The sequence below is a fragment of the Oryctolagus cuniculus genome, chromosome 9 (genome assembly GCF_964237555.1).
Source record: "Oryctolagus cuniculus chromosome 9, mOryCun1.1, whole genome shotgun sequence".
NCBI classification, from domain to species: domain Eukaryota; kingdom Metazoa; phylum Chordata; class Mammalia; order Lagomorpha; family Leporidae; genus Oryctolagus; species Oryctolagus cuniculus.
Window position 1 is genome coordinate 68,749,986 of NC_091440.1, and position 14,551 is coordinate 68,764,536.

Genomic DNA, 14,551 nt, shown 5'->3' on the forward strand with positions numbered 1-14,551 from the left:
TGTTTCTGGAGTTTCCTACTCATTAATCTGTTACCTGATAAACTTGTAAAGAACACATACTTTACCCATCAACTCAAACCACATTATTGACATATGAATTTTTGTCACTCAGGTTTAAAAAGATCACAGATAGCCGGCGCCGTGGCTCACTCGGCTAATCCTCCGCCTAGCGGCGCCGGCACACCGGGTTCTAGTCCTGGTTGGGGCGCCGGATTCTGTCCCGGTTGCCCCTCTTCCAGGCCAGCCCTCTGCTGTGGCCCGGGAGGGCAGTGGAGGATGGCCCAGGTGCTTGGGCCCTGCACCCCATGGGAGACCAGGAAAAGCACCTGGCTCCTGGCCCCTGCCATCGGATCAGCGCGGTGCGCCGGCCGCGGCGGCCATTGGAGGGTGAACCAACGGCAAAGGAAGACCTTTCTCTCTGTCTCTCTCTCTCTCACTGTCCACTCTGCCTGTCAAAAATTAAAAAAAAAAAAAAAAAAAAAAAAAAAAAAAAAAGATCACAGATAAAATGGTAAGTAAAGTAAACTTAATTCTCAATTTGTCAATTATTTTATCTTTTTTTTTTCTGGTATTCCTGTTACAAACTACATAATGTACTGTTGACTTGGTTAGATCATCACTCAAGACAGTATCTTGACTTTATTCTCATTCCTCTCAAAACTGCTAGTTATTCACAAAATAGCCTTTAATCAGCTTTTCAGGTCTGATAAATTTTCTCTCAAATGAAATAAGATACAGGTTTTCTACTGTAAATTCTTTTTAAAAAATTGGAATGAAAATGACATAATTCCTGCTTCTTTCCTCCCACCCTAAAAAGAAGACAGAACTTAAGGGGCTTTCCCATACAGAATCCTTCCCTTATTCTGTGAGGAGTACCCAAGCATACCATGGTACACCCCCAAAATACATACATTTCAACACAGAGAAACCAGGAAATCAAGAGGGCAAAACAATTCTTTCACTTTCCTTTTTCTGTTGTTTAGGAAAAGACCACAGCAGGCAGCAGCACTGCGGTGCAGTGGGTTAGGCCACCTATCCGGAGGCTGGTACCCCTTATCTGAGCGCAGGCTCCGCTCAGTTTCCCATCCAGCTCCTTTGCCAATGTGTCTGGGAAAGCAGCCAATGATGGCCCACTGCTAGGGCCCCTGCCATCAATGTGGGGAACCAGGATAGAGTTTCTGGCTTCCATCTGTCAGTCAACCATTTGGGAAGTGAAGATCTCTCCTTGTCTGCCTTTCAGTAAGTAAATAAATATTTAAGAAGAAAGAAAAGGAAAGGGAGGGCGACAAAGGAGGGGGAAGTGGTGATGGTTGATGGAGTAGGGAGGCGGGCGAGGGGACGAGGGAACAAAGCAGCCCAGCCCTTCCCTCGATAACAAAGAGAAGGAAGAGGTCCCTCTGGAGCCTGAGTGGTGAGGCGTCGCCCTCTCCCCTTCCACTAGCAGCTTTGTTCCTGTCTGAATCACGCAGCCCACCAGCCAGCCTCCTTTAGCTAAAGGGGGCTGATGTTCAGAATCTTTCCGCTACGAAAGTCACTGCAAAAGCCCTCCGGGCCCGAAGAATCAGCATCAATGCATCAAAGCCTCCTCTAACCCGATAACCGACACACCAAAGCCTGGGATCCCCACCCCCCACCCCCGCCATAACCACCATTCCTCGCTCTCCCTCGCCAGGGACGAGACTACAGGAAATCTATCCTTTTGGGCAAGTGAGAACTAGCTGGGTTTCCTTCAGGCCCCTCCTCTCTACCATTGCTCCCCCAGCACCCGTCTTCAAAGACAAGCCACGACAGGAGCTTTCAACGCCCAAAGAGCCCAGCCCAAGCCACACACAAGATGGCAGCCACACACCTACCGAAGGGAACAGCGGCGGCGCCACCACACCAGAGAAGCCGGCCTCCAAACTGCGGATAACCCGATTGGCCTAGCGCGAGAGCGCGAGACAAGCAGAGAGCGCTGGCGGCCAATCAGGAGACGGCGCATCAGGCACCGCCCCGGAGTCTGAGGTACGCGCGCGGCGCCTCTGATGCGTGGGTTTAGCGGGGAAGGAAACCAATGGGCTCCCTGCCCTGTGGCTGGGGACCTTGGCGTTCGACTCCTCCCATATAGCGAGCGCTTTAAGAGGGCCTGAGCTTTAGCGGTTGCGCGCTGCTACTAACTTCCCGGCTGAGGCGAGGCGACGAGACACAGTTTTGGGGTTAGTAAATGGTGAAGTACTACTTTCCCGCCAGAGGGTACCTGCGGCCTGGGGTTTCGGCGGCGTGGAGACAAAGTAGCCGAACCCGTCGGGGACTCCTAGCCTTGCCATCCCTCCCGGGAGAGCACCGCCCTCACCTCTGACTAGCGGCGAGCAGCCGAGCCCCCGCTGTGTGTGTGTGTGTGTGGCTCTCGGACGGTTCCTGCGGAGCCGTGGGAGGACGTGGGAACGCCGGGGAGCCCTCGACCCCAGCCCATGCAACCCTCCTTTTGCACCCAGGTGCAGTCCCGGGGTGCGGAGGGGTCCGCGAGAGCTCTGAATTCTCAGCCCTAACCCCGCCCCCGTTTCAGTCTCTTATCTTGCAGCGCACACCTTATTAAAAAGTGGTGATTCCTGAGCCGCTGGCTTCTGACTGCAGGCTAAAATCCAGAAGCAGAACTTGAAGGTTTAACCACTGTTTCCACAGGTAAGGTTACACCCAAACCTGAATATGTGAAAATCATTCATCCAAGATCACAGAGTTGAGGTTAGGTCCTCCGAGCGCCAGACTATAATAAGCACCTGCAGCCCAATAAGCAGTTAAGGAAGTGGGTGTGCAGGCATCTTCGGCGTGCGGAAATGAGCAGGGAGCTCTGTGTGTTAGAGTGGGTGAAGCCGAGGAGAGGGGTTCGGTGGAGCGGTGAGAACGTGGGCTCTGGAAATCGGGCTGCCCGGTTTCTTACCGTCCGTCATCTCGCTCTGACGTGCCTTAACTCCATCAGAAACCTCGTTCACCTCACAGGGTTGCTGTGCGGATTCACTAAGGACGCGGGAAGTACTTAGCAGCTGGCCTGACACGTGGTTTATTCTCAATAAACGTTCTCTCCTGTTACCAGAATTACAATAAGAAATGAGAGCATCTGGTAGGGCTGTCTTAGCCATTGCAGCCCATCGTCCTATATATAGGACGTCTCTAAGGACTTAAATTGAGCAATGCCGTTAATGGTTACTTTGATATGTCGTTGAAATATGCGCAGAGTTGACAGCTTGGGACTTACAGGGTTAGGGACCTGTTTTTACAAACAAAAGGGAACCATGTCTTGAAATGAAGCAGGCTGATTTTAATTAATTTTCTGCCAAATTGAAAAAATGAGAAGGGGGGAAAAGTGAACAAGTTTTCAAAGCCCTGTCTCTCTGAAATACTAACGCTGGTTGTCTGTGGCTGATGAGATTGTGAATGATTTCAATTCTCTTTTATATACTTTACTGTATTTCCCAAGTTTTCTTCACTAAGCATGTTTTCATAAATTCAGTGATTTTCAAAATCTCCTTTTGTGTGTACACAAGACAGATGAGAGCTTTTCAAAAATAAGGCTTTTAATGAGTGCTTAGATGAAAATCCAAGTTGATAGAACCTTTCTGAAAGGCAGTTTGGTGATATGTTCTCGATGGCTTTAAAATAGGCAATACTTTTCAAATTAAGCACACTTTTATATCCTACTTTTACCAAGTTAGACCCTTGCAGAGAAAGAGCATGATCCAGCTCCCTGAATGCCCCCTCACCCTGTCCCTCTGCCATGTGCCCCTGAGGACTTCAGGTCAGAGCCTTCTGGTTCTTTGTATCCTTACAAAGTAGAAACAGAAAAGGGTGCGTTCTATAACTTTGCTTCACTTGACAGTGTTTTCCCAGTGTATACGTGTTATTTATAGCTCAGCATCTTACTTACGGGCCATTTATTTTACCTGCTGCATACCATGATTGAACTATTCTGTTTATGTAAAATATTTCTGACACTTCTATAGGTTTTTATATTTAATTATGTTATGTGCTTTTAAGGGGACCACCCTAGGTTATTTCTAGTTTTTCACCTTACAAACAAAAAAAGGAGTTTTTGTGCTTTTATTCCTGTGCTGTTTCTCAAGGATATATATCTGAAAATGGAATTGCTTGGTTTTAAGTTGTAAGCATTATTAGTTTTAGCAGGTCATACTAAATTTGCCTCCACAGTTCAGTTTTCCCACAATCCAGATCAACACCAGATATTCTGAATTTTCACCCATCTGATGGCTGAAAATGATTTGTAAATTGTCATTCTGTAACTTAAGGCTCAAATATTTATTAATACGTATTCACCTATAATTTATATACATTTCTATAATTTTTTAAAAAGCATACTTTTTTATATAAACTTTTAATTTCAGAATAGTTTTAACTTTACAAAACAAAAGTTGTGGAGTAGTACAAAGAGTTACAACCAACTTCCCCTATTATTAATATCTTATATTAATATGATTATTGGGTCATCTTTTTCTTAATAATTTGAGAAACTATGTGTCCTGGATACTATATATCTTGTTCATTTTTTAAATCTCTTTGGTGTCTATGGTTAGTTGTGCTTCCTTTTTGTTGCTATTGTTCCAATAAACAGATCTTCAAAAAGCTAATGGAAGAGGTAATTTAAGGAAAAAATTGCATGAATTCCAAATTTTTTTGCACTAAAATAAGATCTTTCAACTCCATTTTTCCATGCCTTTTTTTTTTTTTTTTTTTAAAGATTTATTTATTTGTTAGGCAGAGGCAGAGAGAAGGAACCATCGGATGGTTCACTCTCCAAATGGCCGCAAGGGCTGGAGCTGAGCCGATCCAAAGCCAGGAGCTTCCTCTGGATTTCCCATGTGGGTGCAGGGGCCCAAGCACTTGGGCCATCTTCTACTGCTTTCCCAGGCCATAGCAGAGAGCAAGATTGGAAATAGAGCAGCCGGGACTTGAACCAGTGCCCATATGGGATGTTGGCACTGCAGGCGATAGCTTTACCTGCTATGCCACAGCGCCGGCCCCTACATGAACTTTTTTGAAGTGCTCTCCTATTATCAACGTTTTCTCCCAACTCTTTGCTTGACTTTCGACTTTTCTTTTTATTAGTTGTCCTACAAGTAGATTCTCACTTCTTCCCAATCTTTAGGCCTCTTTTTATCTTACTGCACCTCTGAACTTCTAGTACGCTGTTGAGTTAGAGCAGTGGTGGCACATTCTCTTCCTAATACAAATCCTTCCACTGTTTCACTTTGTAGTATGATGTTTGCTGCCAGGTTTTGATAGATAGTCTGCATTAGATTAAGGAAATTATCTTTTATTACTATATTGCCTCAGGCCCTCCTTCCTACCCTGCCTCCCCAGAAGTATTCAGTTGTTTCATTTTTCTATATCAAGACAGTTTTCTTCCATTCATCTTTTAATATAGGAATTCACATTGATAAACTTTCCACTGCTAAACTTGTTGGTATTGCTGGATAAATCCTACTTTGGTAATAAACCTTTAATCTTTTCCTGGAAACCTTCATTTTGACATCTGTACCCAGAAATTATTTTGGCCTTGTTTTATGTCAAGGTTGCTGTCATTGTTGAGTAGCTTCCCATGTTTTTCCTGCTGTGGAACAGTTTGTGTATGATAGGATTCATCTCTTTAAAAGTTTTGTACAGTGCATCTGTAAAACCTTACGTTTCTCATATACTGGGAGTGAAGTGTGACCTGCAGCCCTGATAAGATCTTTACAGTTTAAGTGGCTCACAGCTGGCCAGCTCCTCATGGTGGCAGCAGCGGCCAGGGTATGGTGCAGAGGTGACTGACCTGAGCTTCGAGCTTGGCTGGCATGCGCCAAGCCCTGGCCCGGCCTCCTCATGCCCACCGTCTCTGCATCCCTGATGCTGTGCAGGTGCTGAGTCCACCCCAGCCGGAATGATGGTGATGAATTTCCTGGGCCAGAGCATGCTCCAAAGTTCCTGGGACCAAGTATTTGCTGCCTTTTGGCAGCGATACCTGAATCCCTGCAGCAAACATGTCTTGATGAGAGACAAAGTACACTCAGGAGATGACCCCTGACCAGAAGCTCCTGTTGAGTCAACTCCTGACCAAGACTAACAGATTGCCCTGTGGGGCAGAGCAACTGTTTATTGCCAGTGTTGCTCACTTGTGTGCATCCTGGAGGACTCTGTTGTGGACCCACAGAACCAGACCATGACCACCTTCACTTGGAACATCAGCCATGTGTGGTTCAAAAGCAGTGTGACCCAGACTATGAAGGGTTTTGAGTATATTTTGGCCAAGTTGCAAGGTGAGGCCCCTTCCACACACTTGTTGAGACAGCCAAGGAAACCACACCACTGGCAGTTACAGAGAAGTCCAAGGACCTGGCCAACAAGGCAGCCACCAAGAAGCAACAGCAACAGCAGCAGTTTGTGTAGCCAATCTGGCCTTGCTGTGACCCAGGCCCTCCCCAGTGCTGTCACTGTACCCCAGACAGTGCACCCGACCTCCCTGCCCTCTCCCCATTGTACTTTTATATTAAAAATCAACTTCCAGGCCTCTCTACTGTCTGGGTGGGGGGTTGGGGGTAAGTGTCAGGACTGCTTATGTCTGCTTTGGGCAGCTGATAGCAGAGGTGCAGGGATAGGTGGCGATTGGCCCAGGGTCTTAGACCAGAGTGTGTGCAAGTGAAGGGGTAACCTGATAGACTGCGAGCTCCATGAGGCCAGGGCTCAGTTTTGTCCTCTAATGTGTCCCAGCCACCCGGAACAATATCTGCCCACAACAGACACTCAATAAATATTTGTTGAATTAAAAAAATATTTTTAAGTTTAAATTTCTTTTTGTATTTACTCATCTACTTGAGATTTTATTTCTTCAACCTGTTTGTTAGTTTATATTTTCCTAAAATTTTTTTTCAGTTTATCTGTGCTTTAAATTCATTGATTTAAATTGCTTGAACCTTAAAATGTTCAAAAATCTCTTCAACAGCTGCAGATATATCTTCCTTGTGTTATTTAATTTGTTGATCTTTTCCTGGCTTCAGTGATTTCAGTTTTCTAACTAACAATCCACTGAAGGCCGGGTTATTTTTCTGCGTGCTGCTTTGGCAGAAACCTTCAGGTTTTAATGTATGTCATTTCAAGTGATCTCCATTTCTAAATTTTTTTTTTTTTTTGACACGCAGAGTGGACAGAGAGAGAGAGATAGAGAGAAAGGTCTTCCTTTGCCGTTGGTTCACCCTCCAATGGCCACCGCGGCCAGTGCACTACGGCCAGCGCACCGCACTGATCCGATGGCAGGAGCCAGGTACTTATCCTGGTCTCCCATGGGGTGCAGGGCCCAAGAACTTGGGCCATCCTCCACTGCACTCCCGGGCCACAGCAGAGAGCTGGCCTGGAAGAGGGGCAACCAGGACAGAATCCGGTGCCCCGACCGGGACTAGAACCTGGTGTTCCGGCGCCGCAAGGTGGAGGATTAGCCTAGTGAGCCGCGGTGCCGGCCTCTAAATATTTTTAAATTTCTACTTTGATTTACTCTGTAACTCCAAATTTTTTGGAAATTTGTTTGTTAAACTTCCAATGGTAGTTTGCATAGGGAGTTAACTCGTTAATGTTGTTTGTTTTGATTTTTTGCTATATACACCGACTTTGATCTAAGAACATTGTTTTAGAATTTGTCTTTTGGTCTGTTACACAGTTTGGTTACTTTTTATTGTTGTTTCCCCAAAAAAAGTATTTTTTGGAGTACAGAATTGTATACATTTGGTAAAATACAGCTTGTTAATTTATTTGTGACTTTAATCTCCTACATTTTGGTTTTTTTGCCTATTTATAAGTCATTTCTGAGAAACCTTTGTTACTTTTCCCCCAAATTTTTCAACTTGTGCCTTATTTCTTTCAAGTTTGTTTATATATTTCAGAGTGATATTATTTGTACATAGAAGTTCATGAATAGATCTTCAGGGTGAATTGTTTTGTCAAGTGTAAAATATTTCTCTTGTTGGTTTTCATAGTAAATTTTTGATTTTTTTAAATATTTATGTATTTATTTGAATGTCAGAATTACAGAGAGAAAACAAGAGACAGGGAGAGATCTTCCATTCACTGGTTCACTTCCCAAATGGCCACAGTGGCCAGGGCTGGACCAAGTGGAAGCCAGGAGCTTCATCTAGGTCTCCCGTGTGGGTGCAGGGGCCAAAGGACTTGGGCCATACTCCAATGCATTTCCAGGTGCATTAGCAGGGAGCTGGATTGGAAGTGGAACATCTGGGGCTCAAACCAGCACCCATATGGGATGCTGGTACTGTGCCACAGTGCCAGCCCCCCATTATGTTTCTTGTATTTATTGATGTGTCTTTTTTTTTCACACTCCTTCATTTTAACCTTTCTTTAACCTTGTGATGTGGGTGAATCTCATTTTAAAACGTCATTGGTGCATTTTGCTTAATCCAATCTGCGAGTCTGTCCTTTAGGTAAGAGTTGACACATCCACCATTACTGTGATTCTTAACATGCTTGGTCTCATTTTTGTCATCTGAGTTACCATGCTTCTCTGTGTATCTTATTTTTCAGTTTCTTTTTAATTGAGGTTAACTCCAAATTTTCTTTATTCTGTTTTCTCTCAGTATATTACCTTTGTATTTTCAATACAGTTCTTTATTTTTAAATTTAATCAGTATTGGTATTTCCTGAAGAATCTAGCATGCTTCTACTTTACTTTGTCTCATCTCAAGATGTTGCCTTCCAGTCTTCCTCCACAAAAGAGACAATCTCTCATGGTGATTCCTTCTCTAACATTTTTTTTTTTGTTACTGAAATCCTTGTTTAATCCATATTCATTTAGCATTAATGTGTTTTATCTGCTAACTATTGCTTTTTATGACTCAGTGCTTTTGTTCTAGCTTCATTTTTCTTCATGAAGTACTTACTTATTTCTTTCAGAGTCTGTGTGCCTCTAACTGGTGATTTTTCAAAATTAGATGTCATTTCAAGGATGAGGCTTCCTGCGTTAGCTCTTTGAGGATATTAAATACAACATTTGTTTTAAAATTATCGTTTGGGTACTCTGTTGATTTCTGCTCTTGAACAGATGTCCACCATTTTAGGGGCTTACCAGGGCACTTGCATGGTGTGGCCTTCAGATGCTTCAGGACCTGGGCTGTGCAGTTTATCCTGCCAGCCCTCTTGCTATTGTGATTACAATTAACATTACCTCTGCAGCGTCTCTTCTGTTTCCTTCCCCCAGAGAAGCCTCACAGGCTTGGCCCACAGGGAGTTCCCTTTTTTGTTTTCAGCATGACTACATTTTGTTTTTAAATTTTATGACTACATATTTGTAAAGATATTTTAATATGTCTGTGAATTTAGTGTGGAAGTGGCAGAAGAATTTCCCATGTGTTAACATTTTGATAATGAAAATTTTTGGTCCATTCTACCTCTATATATATGCTAAGAAAATAATCAGATATTACATGTAAAGTATAATTATTCCGGCATATTATGCTGAAAATAGTAATTTAAAAATAATGTAAATGTCTAGTTACAGGGGTTTATTTACATTAATTAATTAAAAATATTAAAATTTATATTAATATATGGATTTAAATTTTTTGTTACTTATTTCTATTTTATTTGAAAGGCAGAGAGAGAAAGATCTTCCACTTGCTGGTTCACTCCCCAAATGTCCCTAACAGCCAGGGCTGGGTTAGGTAGAAGCCAGGTGCCCAGAACTCAGTCTGGGTCTCCCACCTGGATGATAGGGACCCAAGTGCTTGAGCCATCACCTGCTACCTCCAATGGAATGTGTTAACAGGAAGCTGGATTGAAAGTAGAGGAGCCAGGACTTGAATCAGACACTACAGTACAAGATGCAGTGTCCCAAACAGTGGATTAGCCATTGTGTCAAATGCCCACTCATGTATTTTTTTTTAAGATTTATTTATTTATTTTGAAAGTCAGAGTTACACAGAGAGAAAAGGAGAGGCAGAGAGAGAGAGAGTCTTCCATCCACTGATTCACTCCCCAGTTGGCCGCAGTGTCTGGAGCTGGGCCAATCTGAAGCCAGGAGCTAGGAGATTCCTCCAAGTCTTTCACACAGGTGCAGGGGCCCAAGGACTTGGGCCATCTTCTGCTTTCTCAGGCCATAGCAGAGCTGGATCAGAAGTGGAACAGCCAGGTCTCGAACTGGCACCCATATGGAATGCCAGCACTGCAGGCGGGGGGCTTTACCTGCTAGTCCATAGCACTGGCCCCATCTATGGATTATTAACCAAAGTACATTATATAACCACTTAATCATATAAAAATATTAATGATGGGGAAAGTGCAAAATATGTCATTAATGAAAAGTAATTAAAATTATACGAAAATCTTAATTTTTTAAAAATGGGAAAATTAATAGTAATAATTGCTAATATTTATTGAATATTTTTTGTATGTGTGATACTATTCTAAGTGATTAAGTCTTATCCTCACAACCGCCTGTGAAGTATTTAACATTAATATCTCCATTTTGAGAGGTTTGTTTTTTTAAGATTTATTTGTTTCTTTGTTTATTTGAAAACGTTAAAGGGAAAGACCTTTCATCCACAGATTCACTCCTCAGTTGACCTCATCAGCTGGGGCTGGGACAGGTGGAAGGCAGGAGCGAAGAGCTTCTTTCGGGTTTTCCATGTGGGTAGCAAAAGCCCAGACACCTGGGCCTTCTTCCACTGCTTTTCCAGTAGGGAGCTGGATTGGAAGTGGAGCAGCCAAGACAAAAACTGGCGCCCATATGGGATGCTGGCATTGCAGGTTGTGGTTTTACCCACAACGCCAGCCCCTACAAAGTTCTTACTATTTATAAGATGAGGATACTTTAATTGCTAATTTAAAGTATCAATCTAACTGTTAATAAATGTGTTCTAAATATGGTTGATAACATTACAGGAGATTCTTAATTTCTTTGTAATTTTCCTATTTTTGATATTTTAGGCATTTTTTCCAGTTAACATGAATTTTTGTAATGGTTGAGACTATGTTTAAAAGAGCTATTGTAATAATATCTTTTTTTCCTTATATGTTTTGTTCATTATAAATATACAACATTTTTTCTTATTTTCCTTACAGACGATTTCATGCATTTGTGGACCCAAAGATGGAGCTGGTTTATATTTTTAAAAAGAAACTGTCAGTTCTCTGATGCTACTATAAATATTAGCTTGATGAAGATGTATGGACTTGTCTTTTGGTTGGATTAGTGGTCATTTTGGAACTTTTCTGCAGCCATAGATTCTATTTGATAATTCAAGTATCAAAGGATATTAGATTTAAGATGTTTTAATGACAGATTTTGTCTGAGGACTGTAGATTTGGTAAAGACCACAGTTGGATTCCAGTTATATTCTCCAATCACATTGATTCGTATCATTCAGTCCTTTGCGAAACCTAAGTTTGAAGAATTTATAGACGGCGCCAGAAGATGGGAGAAAAAAATGGTAGGTTGAAGAGTATGTCATTAAACTTTAGTATTTTAGAGAATCCCTTTTATTGGGGTTTCTCATGATTATACTGGAGTCATGGATTCTGGGGAGTGAGATCACAGAGGTGAAGTTCCATTTCCATCACATCATATCAAGAGTACATGTTATCAAATAATTCCTCAGGGTTGATATTGGGCTTGATGGCATGACTGATGTAGGTAGTATTACCAGGATTCTCTACTGTTTTTTTTTCCTCCCATTCTCTGCTTTTTAGAAGTAAATCACTATGTCCAGCCCACATTAAGAGGTGAGTATTTGGAGCAGGTATTTGGCTTAGCAATGAAGATGCCTCTTGGGATGCTTGTGTCCTGTAACAGAGTGCTGGGGTTTGAGTCCTGGCTCCCCCTTCTCTTCCAGCTTCCAGCTAATGTGCACCCTGGGAAGCAACAGGTGAAGGCTCAAGTTCTTGACAGGGGCCAACCACAAGGGAGACCCAGATTTTGTCCTGCAAGTGATAAGTTCACTTTGTTTATTTCCATGAAAATATATTCTAAACGCCCAAGTCTGAAAAACCATAGTTTATCATTTGCTCCTTTAAGTAGAATGATTTTCTATTAAAAAAAAAAAAAAAAAAAAAAGCTAGTTTAGCTTGCAAGTTAGATCAGCTGGTACCGCTGGTACAACTTTTCCTTGAGACAGCCATTGTATTGTAATGCCTGTGCAAATGATTGTAATTCTGCAATAAGTAGTCATATGTAGCTACGTAAGAAAGGTTTGGGCAGAATGGATAATTTCAGATGACTTTCTTCATTTCTGGAGGCAAGAAGCAGCATATTAGTATAGTGAATTAATTTTGAATTCAAATACCTGCTCTTATATTCCTTGTAAATACCATCAAATGAAATATACTGAACTATTTTAGATTGTAAGTGTGAGCATGGTTACAGTGCACAAATAAGTAAAGATCAGGAGCAAGAAACTTACTGGTGTGTCCACAGAAATAGGCACTGTAAAAAGGTAGACACAGGTTTATTCAGGGCAAAATATAGATGATATTGTCCCAGGAGACACAAGTCCAAGGGCTTTGGAGAGGCAGAGTTGTATAGAGAGAGATCTTCCATCTTCTGGTTCACTACCCAAAAGGCTCCAACAAGCCAGGGATGGCCAAGCAAGAGCCAAGAGCTTCTTTCAGGAATCACATGTGGGTGCAGGGGCCCAGGCATTTGGGCCAACTTCCACTGCTTTCCCTGCCACATTAGCAGGAAACCAGATCAGAAGAGCAGCAGGGGCCAGTACTGTGGTCTAGCAGGTGAAGCCGCTGCCTGCAGTGCAGGCATCCCATATGGGCACTGGTTCAAGTCTCAGCTGTTCCACTTCCAATCCAGCTTTCTTCTATGGCCTGGGAAAGCATCGGAAGATGACCCAAGTCCTTGGGCCACTGCACCTATGTGGGAAGACCCAGAGTAAGCTCCTGGCTCCTGGCTCCTGGCTTTAGATTGGTGCAGCTCCGGCTATTGCAGCCAGCAGGTGGAAGACCTCTCTCTCTCTCTCTCTCTCTCTCTCTCTCTCTCTCTAACTTTCAAATAAATAAATATTTTAAAGAGAAAAAGTAGAGCATCCATGTCTTGAACTGGTACCCATATGGTATGCTAGCATCGAAGGCAATAGCTTAACGTGCTGCACCACAATGCCACCTCAGGGATTATTGTTTTTATAAAATAATTGCTTACAAACATCTTCAAATGTTTGAAAAGAAAGCTAGTGATTAATTTTGAGAAAGAGAACATTTCTGGCACTAGATAAGGAATTTATAGATGAAGAATGAAGGACTGTACAAGGTTGCTCCAGATAACTAAGACAAAACAGATACCATATGCTCTTCACCCAAGTCACACTGACCTGGTGGATAGGATTACTAGCTCAGTCGGGACACTCCTCAGGTCTCAGCAGATGTTTCTTGTAAGTACTCTGCATGCTCTTTAGGGCAATTTTTATCATTTGTTTGCATTGTAGTAACCATCTATAGTCCACAGTTGAAATATTTGTTCTTATGATACTTGTTGTCTCCTTGTGTGCAGACATTGTAAACTGGATCTGTTAATTTCATTTACCAGAAAATTTGTTACCTCTTTTCTTAATCTTAACTGTGGTTAAAGGTTTCCATAGCAAGAAAACATAGAAAACTGTGATCAAGAGGGAACAAATACCATTTTTTAAAAAGATTTATTTATTTGAAAGTCAGATTACACAGAGAGAGAGAGAGAGAGCTCTTTCATCCACTGCTTCACTCCCCAGATGGCCGCAATGGCCAGAGCTGTTCCAATCCAAAGCCAGGAGCCAGGACCTTCTTCTGGGTCTCCCACGTGGGTGCAGGGGCCCAAGGACTTGGCCCATCTTCTACTGCTTTCCCAGGCCATAGCAGAGAGCTGGATCAGAAGTGGAGCAGCTGGGACTCCAACTGGCTCCCATATAGGATGCCAGCACTGCAGGCAGCGGCTTTACCCACTACACCACAGTGCTGGCCCCCCGAAAGCTGTTTTAAAATACTTTCAGAATCATTCCCATCTAGATGCCCGCCTGTAATAAAGGTAAATTTCTAGCATGGGGTGCTGGTGCATATCCATGTTAGGAAACATGGTGACCATAATCCATTCAGTGATTTGAACAATAGTTTTGTACAAACAGTGGTTTCTGTTAGTAGGTTATCTGTTAGTGAAAAATGTAATGATTTAGGAACCTTTGGAAATCTCTATTTCACGAATTTTTACCCCACTAAGCTGAATGATCTTTGAAATTCTACAGTTAAAAATGGATTCTGTTTTCCCAAGACTATCTTCCCTGTTAAATTATATGCTTTCCACGTGCCCCAGCTGATGAGGCAGCTACTCCTGTTACTCTTCTTTTGACAGATGGTGTCACATGGTTATTAAGTGAAAGTCCTGGGATTCAAACTCGGATACCTCTGAACAAAGCCTAGATTGTTACTCACCCCTGTTTTTCCTTTGACTCCAGAGTTTTCTGCTCTCCTGGGTTTCCCCTTACTTTCTCAGTCTCCATAGTTTCTTTTCCTTTTGTTGATCTCTTATGTTGATGTTCTACAGAAAACCCTT

At 42.6% G+C, this 14,551-nt stretch overlaps 2 protein-coding genes and 1 pseudogene across 29 annotated transcripts in view; 2 read left to right on the plus strand and 1 right to left on the minus strand.

The window, feature by feature from the left end:
* CAB39L (calcium binding protein 39 like) overlaps positions 1-1,991 on the minus strand; it is a 122,121-nt gene extending 120,130 nt beyond the window's left edge. For all 20 annotated transcript variants that reach the window (XM_070048875.1, XM_070048870.1, XM_070048885.1 and 17 more), the window contains exon 1: positions 1,854-1,991. The gene's annotated coding sequence lies outside the window, so the exon portion shown is untranslated. The remainder of the gene's footprint in view (positions 1-1,853) is intronic.
* SETDB2 (SET domain bifurcated histone lysine methyltransferase 2) overlaps positions 984-14,551 on the plus strand; it is a 57,967-nt gene continuing 44,399 nt past the window's right edge. For 4 of the 9 annotated variants that reach the window (XR_007913885.2, XR_011378576.1, XM_051832210.2 and 1 more), the window contains exons 1-2: positions 2,007-2,661; positions 11,089-11,456. Coding sequence is in view for 4 of the 9 variants with exons in the window: in XM_051832210.2 (XP_051688170.1) it covers positions 11,441-11,456 (16 nt within the window). In the remaining 5 variants the exon portion in view is untranslated. 9 annotated transcript variants of the gene reach the window in all.
* On the plus strand, positions 5,777-6,564 carry LOC138843803 (PRELI domain-containing protein 1, mitochondrial pseudogene; annotated as a pseudogene).